The sequence below is a fragment of the Xenopus laevis genome, chromosome 1L (assembly GCF_017654675.1).
Source record: "Xenopus laevis strain J_2021 chromosome 1L, Xenopus_laevis_v10.1, whole genome shotgun sequence".
NCBI classification, from domain to species: domain Eukaryota; kingdom Metazoa; phylum Chordata; class Amphibia; order Anura; family Pipidae; genus Xenopus; species Xenopus laevis.
Genome location: NC_054371.1, coordinates 111,881,674 through 111,896,916, shown reverse-complemented (window position 1 = coordinate 111,896,916; position 15,243 = coordinate 111,881,674). Strand labels below are relative to the sequence as shown.

General features: G+C 36.6%; 1 protein-coding gene across 1 annotated transcript in view; it reads right to left on the bottom strand.

Annotated features, from left to right (window-relative positions):
* The window catches only part of jsrp1.L (junctional sarcoplasmic reticulum protein 1 L homeolog), a 36,093-nt gene that overhangs the window by 18,446 nt on the left and 2,404 nt on the right, over positions 1-15,243 (bottom strand). Inside the window, exons 2-3 of the mRNA XM_018255317.2 lie at positions 3,913-4,085; positions 171-239 (exon numbers count right to left, since the gene is read on the bottom strand). Of these exons, the coding sequence (XP_018110806.1) occupies positions 171-225 (55 nt within the window). The 5' untranslated portion in view covers positions 226-239; positions 3,913-4,085. The remainder of the gene's footprint in view (positions 1-170; positions 240-3,912; positions 4,086-15,243) is intronic.

Here is a 15,243-nt window from a genome sequence, read left to right as displayed (position 1 = left end):
TTTGAAGACAATTGGACAACACAAGTGACATTGCAGACCTGCAGACTCATAGCAGTTGGCCGCTCAAAAATCAATCATTTATATGTCTATGTAACAGACACAGGGAGACAAATGGATTTCACAGACACCACGAGGATTGCACCTTTTTTTTTCCTGAGGAATATTTTTACCTTCAGAGACTGGCAGGTCTTCAACATAGGCTGCCTCTCTCTCAGGTCCTTCCATCTGCACACAGTTTGCTGCAAAATGCATCAAAAACAAAATGTTACATACAGAAAAATACATGAATCATATAGAAAACAGATCATATTTATTAGGGTAAGTTCTGCAGGTTCAGACTTATCAAGTTTTTCAGTTCAATACTACAGCCTTACAGTTACTTGTGGCCAATGTTCCCTCTAAGCTGTGTGCTTGTGGGATTGCTCACCTTTAAATTAACTTTTAGTATGATGTATAAAATAAAATAAAACATAACATAAAACATAATTCTAAGAGATTTTCCAGTATACATGTATTAAACAATTTCAGTGCTTTTAAAGTTATTTGTAAAAACATTTGCTACTGAAAGCAATTTGCTCAACTTCTGGTTATTACTCTTTAAACAACGTTGCAAAAGTCTTCCTTCCCCAGCAAAGACAGTTGGCTTGCCTTACATTGTATCAACAATGAGCCACCAGGGCAGCCCATAGAAAGGGACAGCCAAACACTTTCAATAGCAATACATATACAAATAACTTAAAAAGCACAACAAAAATATTTTTTTTGGAATTATGTTTTCTTTTATTAGGCAAAAAAATATTTTTTGGGTTGACATTCCATTTAAAGGTGAACCATCTTTTTAACTACTGGGAAATGTCCCATGTATGGCAGCGGTATACAACAAAGGTATGTCTTTTCAGTGTCCCTGTTTTAGCAATTGTATATGACAACCAGAAACCTGCACCACTATGTATTCCACCCTTTGCAAGAGTTTCCCTGCATGGTAAGTGGTGGTTAGATATGCCAACTCACTCAGAACTTTAAGAGATGTTCATCTCATCATCATGTACATAAACCAATTTCTTAGCATATTTAACAGGTTATTGAATTTAAGCACTTAGGTTCCTGTGCTCAGAAGTACTCTATTCTAAGAGCCCTGTAAAAAGTGAAGGGTGGGATGGAGCTCAGTTTTCCTGGAGAATGTCACATGACTGTGTGATTATGGTGTACCAGGCAATTATGAGAATCAGAGCTCAAAACATAAAGCATCAGAATGCAATACAGAAGGAGTAGCCTAACAATAGAAATGCACCTCTGAAGTGACATCGCACATGCATAGCTGTGCCTGCAGCCATCACTGCCCTCCCTGAGTTTTACCTTGTGGTGTTGTGGGTAGCAAATCTAAGGGATTCATTTCCAAAACGGGCATGATTTTTCTGAATAAACGGCACCTTGTGTAAACATCCTCTTTAAGTGGGGGTTCAGCAGTCCAGACCTTGAGCTTCAAAAAAGGGAGTCCTGTAAGATCTCACAGAACCCCTTCTGAACTAAATAAAACACCTTATACCAGTGATCCCCAACAAGTGGCAGCATGTAGCTCTCAGTGGCCTCAAAGCATATTTTTCAATTTCAGGCTTGAAGGCAAGCTTTAGTTGCATAAAAACTAGGTGAACTGCCAAACAGAGCCTCTTTTAGACAGCCAGTCCATATAGGACCTACCAAATAGTCAACCACAGCCACTATGTGAGAATACCTGGCTGTCTAGTAGTGGTACGGTGGGGACTCCAGCCGCATCTTCTTTCTTTTGCGCCATTTCGCAAATGACGCAAGCTCACGCACATCTGGGTTTGACGCGAGTGCTGCGTCTGACGTCATCTCGTTTGTTGACCACAGGCAGTAACTCACTGCCCAATGTAGGTCTATTTTCATAGTTCCTGGGTGCTATTTCTTGTTAGTCTTGCCTGTTCTTAATCTTGCCTGTCCCTGACCATTCCTCATTTGCTGCCTGTCCTGAACTTTGCCCGTTTATGGACTACTCTCTTGGATCACGATTTTGTACTTTGCTATTGTTGTGTTTGACCCTGACTGTGACCTCAGCTACTCCTCTGTCTCCTGATTTGGTACTGCTCTGCCCATTTGGTATTGACCACAGGCTTGTCCCACGACCACGCTCCTTGTTCCTGATTACGTTTAGTTCCTGTGTCTGCCCAGAACTTCGCCCTTGGACCTATCCCTATAAGCCCTGGTGGCATCAGAGTAGCAGAGGGCTCCTCCTGAAGAAAAAGGCAGAGGTTATAGGTGGAAGAGTGAGCCAAGGCCGGGACCTTGGTGTTTGTTCTGGGTTTGGGATTCCTTATGTAACACCCCAAGGAACTTTTTCAAGATTGTTTTGCTCCCCAACTCTTTTTACAATTGATTGTAGCTCATAGGTAGAAAAGGTGTGTGACCCCTACCTTACAGAGTCCTTTAAAGCTATTACAGAACGTATGGAAAATTTAGAAAACAAACAGAGACATAGCTATATAACACTAGTGGGGCTGACTAACCCTGAGACATTTGCAAATACAATTCCTGAACTACAGGTACTGAGATACTTCACTAGAGAAGGAAAGGAAGAAATGTTACCTGCACTGCTTTGGGGCAAGTGTCCCATTTCCCAGACCATTCTACCACTGTCCTATGCAAGAGAGTCTCCTATGTTGGGAGTAAAACTGCAACTTTACGATTTGGGAACTGATTATGCAATGCTCTTCCCCGCTAAATAGAAAATTATGGATGACGAATAAGCATTCTTCCTAGACCACCCCAAAGCTGCACAAGAGTGGATCACACAGTACGTGATGCCCTACCACATGCAATAATTATGCTGCTTTCCTGCCCCAAAAGTGGCAATTGTTGGAGTGAAACTGTACCTAATTTAAGTAGTTGAAATTAAGTGGGCAGATCTGTTTTTGCCCACACAATTGTTGATTTGGACCACTTTGTTGACTAGCGATCTCTATCAACAGCAAATGGGAATATTGGGAATATAGCTGCATGTCCTGCTTATGGGGTTTCAGCCGTAACATCTGTTGGGTGAGGGTCAAAAGGATTTGAATGGGATTATGTGCTACATCACTGTGTATACAATTAGTGTTATATAAATAAAAACTGACTCTGCTCACACAATACCTTTTTATGCAGCATCTTTATATTTTAAACCTGATAACATTCAGCTGCAAGAACTACACAAATTCCATTTTACTAAGATAATATTCATTTTCAATCTGTGCAATCTAGCCAAGTGCATTTATTAGTATCCTGAATTTTTCAAATAATTCTAAACATATGGTTAAATAAAAACTTTTTAATTAACTAGGTCAAGTTTTTTTTAATAGAAATAAATTGAAAACGATTTGCTAGCTCTATAAATAATGAGTGAAATGGTCAGAGAACACAGAGTAATCTCTCCTATTGGCTAGAGACAGGCGTGGCCAACTCTCTCAATTAAAACGATCAATCCACAGTCAATTTAAAGTGATACAAATAAACTGACAGGTTAGTTTAGAGCTCAGCACACTGCAATGGATAAACTATTTTGTCCAGCCATTTAACAATTCATGGTTTTTACTTCAGCCACTACAAAACAGTTTTAGCCTATTAAAAATGGTATATTGCTTGAAAATGTGAAGGTAATAAAACTGGTTTCCTCATTATTTCTCACAAGGGTTTCTTGCAGACATTAAGCTAAGACTGTCTTAAATATAGAGATGCTAGTTACAGCCAGTGTAATACTAAATATAGACCACTCTTCAGGCAGATAGAACTCTGCAAGGAGTGCATTTAACCATTTATCAAATGTCCCACGTCATTCCTAAATGTACGTATAATTCTAACATCACGGCTCCAAAAATGTAATGATTAGCTGAGCAGTACAATGTAGGAGACTCTTACCTTTAGGCTGCAGATCCACTGTGCAAGGTTCACACCCTATGAAAACTGTCAAAGAAGCTAAATGTACAGGGACAGGTGCAAGACTGTGGGATAGTGAAATGATGACCAATCAAGAGGAAATATGACCCACGTGGATGTAATGTTCATGTTCTGGTATAGCTATCACAATCCGCCTGGGGAAAGATGAGGAATAAATTCTTTATAAGATATGACTCATCATTATCATTATTTCTTTTTAATTAATAAATATGGCAGATTCAAAACTATCATTATAATAAAAGTACCATAGCGACTAGAGTAAAAGGATTATTTACAATGTCAAAACGATTATGCTGGTGCTTTTTGCTCTCCTGCCTCCTCCATAATATGTATCATATGCTATAGCTTGAGCACAGCTTTCCTAGTTATCCAAAAACTCAGTTGCATGCAATGGTAAAATAACAGTGAATCCAATAAGATACAGGCACAGGAGTTGTAAATGATTATTGCACAGTGGTCATACAGTCCATTTGGAAAAGCAGCACATTTTTCCTATGGTAATCTATGGTAGCTGAGCAACACACCAGAAATAGGGTGACTGGGTTCCTATTTCTTTTAGTAGTTCAATATTCTGCACTTTCTGTTATACATATATACTGTATATTAGGATCCAAAAGACACCACCACCAAGAATAATATTTAGAATCATATTTATTGTTTATTCATTGTTTAAAATAATACAAAAACTTTTTTAACAATATGGAATTTTTTTTATGAATATAGTACCTTAAAGGGATGGTTCACCTTGTTATAGAATAGTCAATTCTAAAAAACGTTTCAATTGGCCTTCATTTTTTATTTTTTTTTATTTATAGTTTTTGCATTATTTGCCTTCTTCTGACTTGTTCCAGCTTTCAAATGGGGGTCACTGACCCAATTTAAAAAACAATGCACTGTAAGGCTACACATTTATAGTTGTTGCTATTTTGTATTACTCGTGTTTCTATTCAGTTCCTCGACTATTCATATTTCAGTCTATTATTCAAATCAATGCTTGGTTGCTAGGGTAAATTGGACTAAATTACTAAATTACTCAAAAACCACAAATAATAAAAAATGAAAACCAGTTGCAAATTGTCTCAGAATATCACGCTCTACGACATACTTAAAAGTTAACTCAAAGGTGAACAACCCCTTTAATATTTTCTTCTACTGAAATTGCTTCACGTTTCCCTGAACTAATTTAAATACTAACAGGTGTGAAATAAATCATCTGAGAAGTTTATGAAAGTATATGATGCTGCATGTGTGACTGTTCCTGCTGCTAGAAAAAAACCTGGAATACACTATGAAAATGCTAGTGCAGCTTATTGAGGTAGAAATCTAGTGGAAATCTGCCTTGTATGTGCAGTGACAGCAGATATCCAAGTTTGTGCAAACAGTGAACCAAATCAGTTTGTTCTCTACCTATGTGCCCATGCAACAGTGGTTTAGAAGTTTAGCTGCAATTTTGAACTATGATTATTTTATAGCACAATTTGGCTGTATGGCCCCAATAAGATGTGCTGCCATTGGTACAGACAATTGGACAAAAAGCAGAAAAAAAACATAGTGTGAAAGGGGCCTTAGGGAGCACACTAGAGAGATTTTTCGAAAACAAATCATGCTAATTATAGCCAGACCTAGACAGACCTAACTGACCACAGCATCTGAAGACCAGTGTATCCTATGTCCTATGTCATTATTGGCATTCTGTAAACTGTGGACTTAATGGCAGAGTAGCAAGTTCCTGAATTCTAAATCTTTTGAGTGATACAGTATAATGCAGCTAAGCCTGGCATAGCACTGAAAGTAAATATATATATATATATATATATATATATATATATATATATATATATATATATACACCACACTTGAAGCAGCACTCTCTGAGAAATGTAGAGACTGTGGTGCACGGCCTAAGGAAGATTGCCAGTCTTCTCCTCCTAAATACAAAAAAACACACGAGGCAGCACTCACAAATAGCAAAAAAGTGTATTCAGTGCAAAATTTAAAATACAGGCTACGTTTCGGGCAAGGAGCATGCCCTTTATCATGCCAAAAGAAAGTTATACAAACACTTACATGGCCATACGCTTATAACACGATACACAGGAAGTGACATCACGCTACACATCCATCTATAGTGAATACGTAGGTTAGGCCCTAGTCTCATTTACATGTATAAATAGTAACATTATCGATTAATCAGTTATATTACCCCATTTTAATCAATCACAGAGGACCAAATATGATTTCCATTAAATGCACACAATACAAGAGGACCCTATTTACATCATTTTACACAAGGTATAAATCGTAATCCCTATGCAGTCCTTTAGGTGAAAGGTGTAATTCTCTATCCCCTCCTCCTTTTATTGGGGGTACTGTCTCTAACAACATAAATTTCAGTTGGTCTGTATTATGTCCCTGTTCAATAAAATGTCCAGGCACTGGTAGATTCGTGTTACCTAGATTAATGGAGGACCTATGTTGCGAAATATTTGACCTATATAGATTAGACCACACGGACAGACAAAGACATATCGGGTGAACAAAATCTTTACCTTTAATGACATAGGGGCATTGGTTACAATCATAGCATGGAAACATTCCCACTGTTCTACTTCCCAAAAAAGTCTGTGGTTGAATTACTCTTTTCCTAATTTTGGGCCGATGTTGTAGTACGCCCAATAGTTTTACCCCGTCTATGGGATATCAGTGGTGGGGAACTAAATTCTTCAATCTGCGGATATATAAATATATTTCCCTGCTTGCTCTGTTTATGTACTTATGAGGAGTGTGGGAGATTTATAAGCACGTGTAGTTTCAGGGCATCCAGGTTCAGATGTTGCAGTGCAGCATTCAGAGGCATATTTTATACTCCCCACTCTGATTATGTGTAGCACATCAATATAAAAACAGCACCACTTTGGGTAGGTCAACACATTGTCCCGCAGACAGTTTTGTCCATGCCAACCCAGTGGTAGAAGTTAGTGCAGGTATGGGATTATCTGGAAACCTGTTATCTAGAAAACTCTGAATTACAGAAAGGCTATCTTCCATAGACTCAATTTTATACAAATAATCTAAATTTTAAAAATGTTTTGCTTTATCTCTGTAATAATAAAATATTACATTGTAGTTGATCCATACTAAGATATAGTGAATCATTATTGGAAGCAAAACCAGCCTATAGGGTCTATTTAATGTTTACATGATTTCTAGTAGACTGAAGGTATGACGCTCCAAATTACGGAAAGATCTGTTATTTGGAAAACTCCAGGTCCTAAACATTCTAGAAAACAGGTTAAATACCTGTATGCTATTTTTATTGCTGGAGATGATACTCTCTATTTTTATTTTTAAAATAATTCCCGCTGGTGCCAGGCCTATCTTAAGCCCTCTGTAAGCGGCAGACCTCAACTCCATTGAATACCAATGGGAACATTTATAGAGAGAAAATTATCCTGGTGTGGTGGTAAAAGCAAATAGCAAACATACAAAATACAAAGTCATTTTAAACACTAATAAATTATTGCTGACTTACATCAGCAATTTACACCTGTATAAAATTATAGAAATTAATTTGAAAAATATAATTTGAATAAAAAACAATTATTATTTTTTCTGTATAAGTAAGAAAATAACTTGAGTTGTAGCTGGTGGACTTTAATGCCATGCTTATTATACTGGTCATGTGAAAATTGCAAAAAATTCCCAGCACTATCAGCCTATCTCAGTTCCTCTGGGAGGGAGGGGGGGAACATGACATGCTGTTTGAAATCCTATGCACTAATTTATGTATCTCACTATATACTGTAAGTGATCTGAGAGTATAAGTTTTAAGGGATGTAACGTTTCATATTTAATATTAGGGAGGGGAGGGTACACACTTACATTGTTAATTTTTTTTTTTTTAATTGAACAAAAAACTGGGAATAATCACTAAAATATACATGCATATACAGTACATGGCTTGTATCATATTGATGGATATCTGCAGCAACTTTGTATTAATTGGAATGGGAAACACTGGGCTTCTGACGCTAGTGCGGTCAGGTAACAATGACTTGGAAATAGGGTTGCCACTTGGCCAGTATTTTACCGGCCTGGCTGGTAAAAATTATGGTTGATCGCAATGTTATTAATAGGGAAAAAAGATAAATATATAGGAAGGCCTGTATTTTTTTCTAGAAAAGGTGGCAACCCTACTCAGAAACAACTGTATCTGCATACTAGTTACTTTGTATCAATATTTTCTTTCTCGATTGCTCCCAAGAACAGCTATAGCAAGCAGCTGGCAACTCCAAGCAATAAACAGCCAAATCTTCCTAGCAAATAAGACCACGAGCTATGCAAAGGTATATATAGAGCCCAAGGCCACCATTCATGTACATGAAATATGTCCTCAGATGCCCGCTTCTCCCTGGCACTTTTCATTCCCTGTATACTTCAGCACACAGCCCAAATCCTCTTTCTAAAGCAAGAAACAGCTAGAAGAAACTGGTTTACAAGCTGACTTTGTTTTCTTTTTGGCAATTAATCCTAAATCCTAATGCAGAAAATCCAGATAGAGCTGGGTTTTAACATAAACGTTTTTTCCCATGATTAAATTAATTAAGATAAAAACTAAGACTCCTGTTTGGCAGTTAATTATTGCGAAAAAAAAAAAATCACTACTGTGATGCACGAACCTCGTGTTTGTTGGCTTCATAGAAACTTTCCTATTTTATAGAGGATATTTTAATGTTAGGAATGTAGGATTCCCACCAGCATGGCAATTTACCACCACAGAACAAAGAGGATTGTTCAGAACATCTTCTTACTGCCATTTGCTTCCCCCTTTAATATGAGATTTATCATTTAGCCATACAGGTCTGGGATACTTTATCCAGAAACTATTATCCAGAAAGTTGTGAATTATGGAAATGTTGTCTCCCTAGATTCCATTTTATCAAAATAATCTACATGTTTTCAAATTTTAATAATAAAATCGTGCCTTTTTAATTTGTCCAAATTAAGATATAATTAAGCCTTATTGTGAGCAAAACAAACCTATTGGGTTTATTTCATATTTACTGTACATGCTCTCTTATCCAGAAGCCCAATATAAATATAATTAGTAAGGCCAACTCCCATATAGTCCATTCTTTAATTTTTTTAAATGATTTCCATTTTCCCTGTAATAATAAATTTGTTTCTTATACTTAATTTAAGCAAACTGCATAAATCCATAATGGTGGCAATCTATTTTTAAATGTTTTGCAACAGATTTAGGGGCACATTTACCTAGGGTCGAATATCGAGGGTTAATTCACCCCCGATATTCGACTGCCGAATTGAAATCCTTCGACTTCGAATATCGAAGTCAAAGGATTTAGCGCAATTTGTTCCACTAAAGGAATAATTGTTCGATCGAACGATTAAATCCTTCGAATCGAACGATTTTAAGGATTTTAATCCATCGATCGCAGGATTATCCTTCGATCAGAAAAAGCTTGTAAAGCCTATGGGGACCTAACATTGGCCTCGGTAGGTTTTAGGTGGCGAACTAGGGTGTCAAAGTTTTTTTTTTTTAAAGAGACAGTACTTCGATTATCGAATGGTCGAATATTCGAACGATTTTTCGTTCGAATCGTTCGATTCGAAGTCGAAGGTCGTAGTAGAAGATCGAAGTAGCCAATTCGATGGTCGAAGTAGCCAAAAAAACCATTTGAAATTATTTTTCCTCTATTTTTCCTCTATTCCTTCACTCGAGCTTAGTGAATGGGCCCCTTAAAGTATGGTGTTCCAAACTCCAGGACCAAAGCATAACAGATAATAGATCACACATATTAACTCGTTATCACTGATGCTCTCAGTTTTTACAGCACATAGCTCTGTAAATTTGCATGCCTCCAAAATGTCTTCCATTTTTAGATGTAATATTTTAGGTACATAACTCCAAAAGTTACTGCTCCTTGTGTAAAGTAACCTGTAAACACAAAACTGGCTAATTCTCCCAGTTTGACATAAGAATGACAGCACCTCTAAAAGGTGTGGTAGCTACATTTTATTATTACTCTGTTTTTACATTTTGTCAACATACTAACAACATTAAAATTCCAGGTAGTTCTGGTTTGTCTAGCCTGTAGCCCTGCAGCTGTAGACAAACTTCTGTAAGCAAAATATTAATGTTGTGCCTGCAAGTTTACCCAGTGTTAGGTAGGCTACAGCGAACTTCTGTCAATCATATCAGCTGGAATTTGTTAATTTGTTACTAAAAGGTATTATTTGTAAGGCCTGTTAAAGGGATGCAGACATGTACGTTACTTGAAGGTTTACACAAACCTGACAATACTATCTGCAAGTTGTGCAGTAAATCATTTTAAAGGGGTTGTTTACCTTCCAAACACTTTTTTCAGTTCAGTTTTTTTCAGATTGTTCACCAAAAACAAAGACTTTTCTCAATTACTTTACATTTTTTTACAGTTTTTCCAAAATGTAAGTTTCAAGTTTAATGATTTTTCAGTCTGGCAGCTTAGTAATTGCAATGCAGAATCTAAACTGTTACAATTTTGCAGCATTTAGTTAATACGTTTATCAGCAGCATCTTGTTAGCAACTACTGTATCAATTCTAACCGCTGCCTGTAATGAAACTCAGAGATTCTGCTCAGCAGGGACAAAGATAATAAATGTATCAACTAAATGTATCAATTTAGGACAATCAGTGACTAGTTATGAGCAAATTTTTTGGATACGTTTTGCCGCAAAAATGACAACCATAGACTCCATTGGAAGAGAAAAAATGTCATGCAACCAAAAAAATTTTGTTGCGCATGAAAAAATTTGGACGCCCATAGAGTTTGATGCAATTCACCAATCTTCGCCGAAATGGGTCAGATTCGTCCATCACTGTCAATGACCCCCCCTCCCAAAGCTTCTTCAGAAAGACAGAAAGAAGGTAAACATTGAAACTTTACACTTCAATATTAGAAAAAAAAAGTCACAAATATCAAATAGAAGGTAATTGGAAAAAGTCTAGATTTCTGATGAACTTTATGAAACCAACTGAACTAAAAAAAGGGTTGGAAGGTGAACAACCCCTTTAAAGAATATTTTTTTGGTTCACCCCACATTCCAATAGTCCATTCGGACTGAGTTAGCAGTCTACTGGCCTGTGTATGGGGCCCAATGACAGGCCCGCCCAACCTATATTTTGCTGAAAATTGACCAGTTATAGATTGGGCAGGTAATCCTGTCAGGGCAAAGACTGCATTGGCTAGGCCCTAGCCCAGATGGCCTGCATTACAATCATTGTGAATATGTGTGATATCGCCCAGCTCAATGTAGGCATATTGGGGAAAGATCCGCTCATTTGGCAACTTTGCCAAACAAGCAGATGTTCATGCTCACAGCTTAAGTGTCTTGGAGAGGGACTAAAATAAAATGACAGCATGCACAAAGTTTTATAGACAAAAACAAGGAATAACAACAAGGCAATACATTTAGAGACACATGAAATTTTATTCTTGGATTTGACCAGAGATTAAATCCTTAGAAAAAGGTTTGGCTGAAAACCAAACCAAATCTAAACCCTAATTTGCATATTGGAAAGCATGTTTCTGGGTTTATGGGGGGGGGATATGGAAAAAAATGCATGCAACTTTTTTCTGCAATTGTGTGTATTTTTATTCTCAAGCATTAGTTTATTTAAGAAAAAACAGTAGTGCTTTGCTGCGTAAGAAACATCACACAAACAAAAATCACACTGTTCTATTCATTTTCAGAGACACTTATTATATTTTCTCAAATGCTTAAATACAATGGGGGAAAAAATAAACAATGTTGGTGAGACAATTCTCGTACAAACTCAGCAACTTTTACTTGCAGAGTTTTTTCATGAAAGTCACCTTCACTTATATGGTACTTTAAAGTCACATTACTTGTGACTTTGTGCACCTCCTAATTAAAATCCCTAAGTATACAATAAAGCAATAAAACATACAGCCCAAGATGGAAGGGGTGGCACTAATTGCTTACAATTATGGTTGCCACCTGGCCAGTATTTTACCGGCCTGGCCTGTGAAAATTAAAGGGATCCTGTCATCGGAAAACATGTTTTTTTCAAAACACATCAGTTAATAGTGCTACTCCAGCAGAATTCTGCACTGAAATCCATTTCTCAAAAGAGCAAACAGATTTTTTTATATTCGATTTTGAAATCTGACATGGGGCTAGACATATTGTCAATTTCCCAGCTGTCCCTGGTCATAACAGCCAGAACACTACTTCCTGCTTTGCAGCTCTCTTGGTTTCCACTGATAACCAGGCAGTAACCAATCAGTGACTTGAGGGGGGAGATCACATGGGTCACAACTGTTGCTTTTCTAAGGATCAATTGCAAACTCACTGAACAGTTATGTCCCATGTGGGCCCCCTTAAAGTCACTGACTAACGCAGAGTTAGAGAGCTGAAATGTAGGATGTTGGGTTCTGTTCTGTTAGACATCTGTTCACTCCAGCCTTTATACATTACATTTTTGGCTAACTAACCATACTAGAAACTATATTAGAACCTTTGCAATCTATTTACCCAGTTTTTATGTTTACCTGAACTGTTCCTTTAAAGGACGCTTACAAACCGGTGGATCAGGTGTGAAAGAAACAAACTTGCATCTTCCGTTATTCATTTGGAAAAATACACTATGCTACACAAAACTCAAATGTATTAAAATACCAGAAACTGATAATACCCTCTTATCTCCTCTCTCTCTTTCTACTTTATACCCTTTCTTTCTCCTCCTTTGTTCTTTCTCTGCTTTCTTAGTTGCTGTTGACAAATTGTTATGCTCTTATAATGTGATCTGTTGATGTTACTCAGGACAGACGAGCTGGAATGACAGGTGTAACTTGTCAATTGTCTTACTCTTGATTTCTTGTTGAAATAATAAACAGTTTGTAAAAAAAACACATTCACTTAAAGGATGTTTGTCTTTTTTCAACTTAGACTATTGTGCTCTATAATATTTTTGTTAAGGGTTTTACATCCTTTTCAAAAGAGTTCATTTTCTATAAATGTTAAGTAATTCTGTTTTGCATCACTGTGTTCATATATATTAAAGGGCAAATTTATCAAGGTTCGAACTGAAAATTAGATTTCAATTTTTTTTATGGTCAAAACGTTCAAATTCGAGTAGGGAGGTATCCAAATTCGATTCAAGTTTTTTAAAAAAAAATCAAATTAAATTTTTGAGATTTATCATACTCTGGCCCTTTAAGAATTCAAATTCGACTATTTGCCAACTAAAACCTGCCAAATTGCTGTTTAAGTCAATGGAGAGGTCCAGGGATCAAATTGGAGATATTTGCAGCCTTCCTGACATTCGAGTTTTTTTCAGAGAAAAAACGAATCAAGTTTGATTGAATTCAATTCGATTTGAGTTTTTGGGTTGTTTCCATTTGATTGCAATAATAAATTTCGATTGGAACGAATTTCAAATTTATGGGAGTTTAAAAAAACTCACATGAATTCAAAATATGACCCTTGATTAATTTGCCTCCCCGTATTTGAGTTACCACACTGCTTGCTCTGCAAATGCAAACTGAAATGTAATTCATAGACTGACTAAATGAAAATGCTGTAGAATGCTTGCTTGGTATTACCAACAAATACAAATTTGAGAAATTGACAAAGAGTCCCACGAGACTCAAAACATGTTGTGTTAAACAATAAACACTAAAGCTTGAGCAGGTAACCTGCAGTCTTGGTCGATCCTTGCGAACTTTATATTTATGGATATATTCAGCAGCACACACGGCGGAGGTGCATCACAAGGTTTCAACTTAAAGTTGTTTTGCAGTTTGTTTGAGGTAACAGCACCATTTCTTTTTTCAAATTTGAGAAATGTTTCTCAATAGTGTCCTGGGCTGTTCAATTTCCCTAACAATGTTATCTATTTACTTGGGCCCTCTGGCTACACAAAGTGTGACTTCTTCAAACTGAAGATTTCTTTATGAAATCTAATATAATTAAATAAATAAATGCGAGCAAAGACATCAGGACAATAGCTACATTTGATTAAATGTTAGAGGCAGCCTTTCTCTCTACACGTTATTGGTGAGAGAAGAAAGTGGCATCAATATCAGTGACTAATTTAACTGGTTCAAACTGAACTTAACCCAGGATATGGTCTATAAAGTCCAATCAGTAACTTCCTGTACTGGTTGAATACTGCTGCTCTGTTTGACCTCTTATCCCTTGTTTTGTACTTGTACTGTTGATAAGTAATTTTCCAAGGAAAATATGCTGCATGCTTAATTGCTTTAACAGTCACTGTTCTAGCCAACAACTAACATTCCAATAGATATGGGTAATTTACTTGTGTTTCAGCCAAGACACCGTCAATGTGATTCTTAGTCAATATATTGATATGTTTTTCCCACATCAATTTTAAATAAACCCCTGTGCAACATGGTCAACAAAGCCCCTTATAAGCCATCACCAGTAAGTCACAGCTACCCATGTACAGATCTTTTAAAACCACTCTTCTAGGTAATTTGTACAGGTATGGGTACTGTTATCCAGAATGCTTGGGTTTTTTGGATAGGGGGTCTTTCTGTAATTTGGATCTCCTTACTTTAAGGGGTTTATTTACTAAACTAGACCCGCCCATCACTAATCGAAACCTAATGGGATTGTTTTGCCTCCAATAAGTATTATTTATATATTGGGATCAAGTACAAGTTTGAGTTTTCGATTAACGAATCCGATACTTGTATTCTTTTTGTAGAATACATGTATTGTTGAGTTTATGAAGCTGTCCATGAACAATAAAGTATTGTGATGTAGTAGTCACCAGATCAAGATTATCTAGATAATTACAGTTACGAAGATAGTTATAGTTACAAAGTAGAGGATGCTGAAAACACATACTTTCTTCTAATTCAGCCTTTTGCCTAGGTGAAACCTAACTTCTTATTTATCCAGAGAAAGCCATCTGAAGCCATGTCCAATTTGCCTCAGAGGAAATAACGACAATTGAACCAGGACCTGGAACAATTTGAATTACTGTCGTTTTTTGATTCATTTTAGTAACTTTGTATTTTTTCACCTGTTAAATGGCATCCAACCCCTGCGTGAAACTAAACCATGTATCTGCTAGTACCATTGCTCCAGGAACAATCTATTTCATAGATTTCACTGTAAAAAAAAAACTTATTTGCATTAAAGGGGTTGTTCACCTTTGAGCTAACTTTTAGTATGATGTAGAGAGTGATATTCTGAGACAATTTGCAATTGGTTTTCATTTTTTTATTTATGGCTTT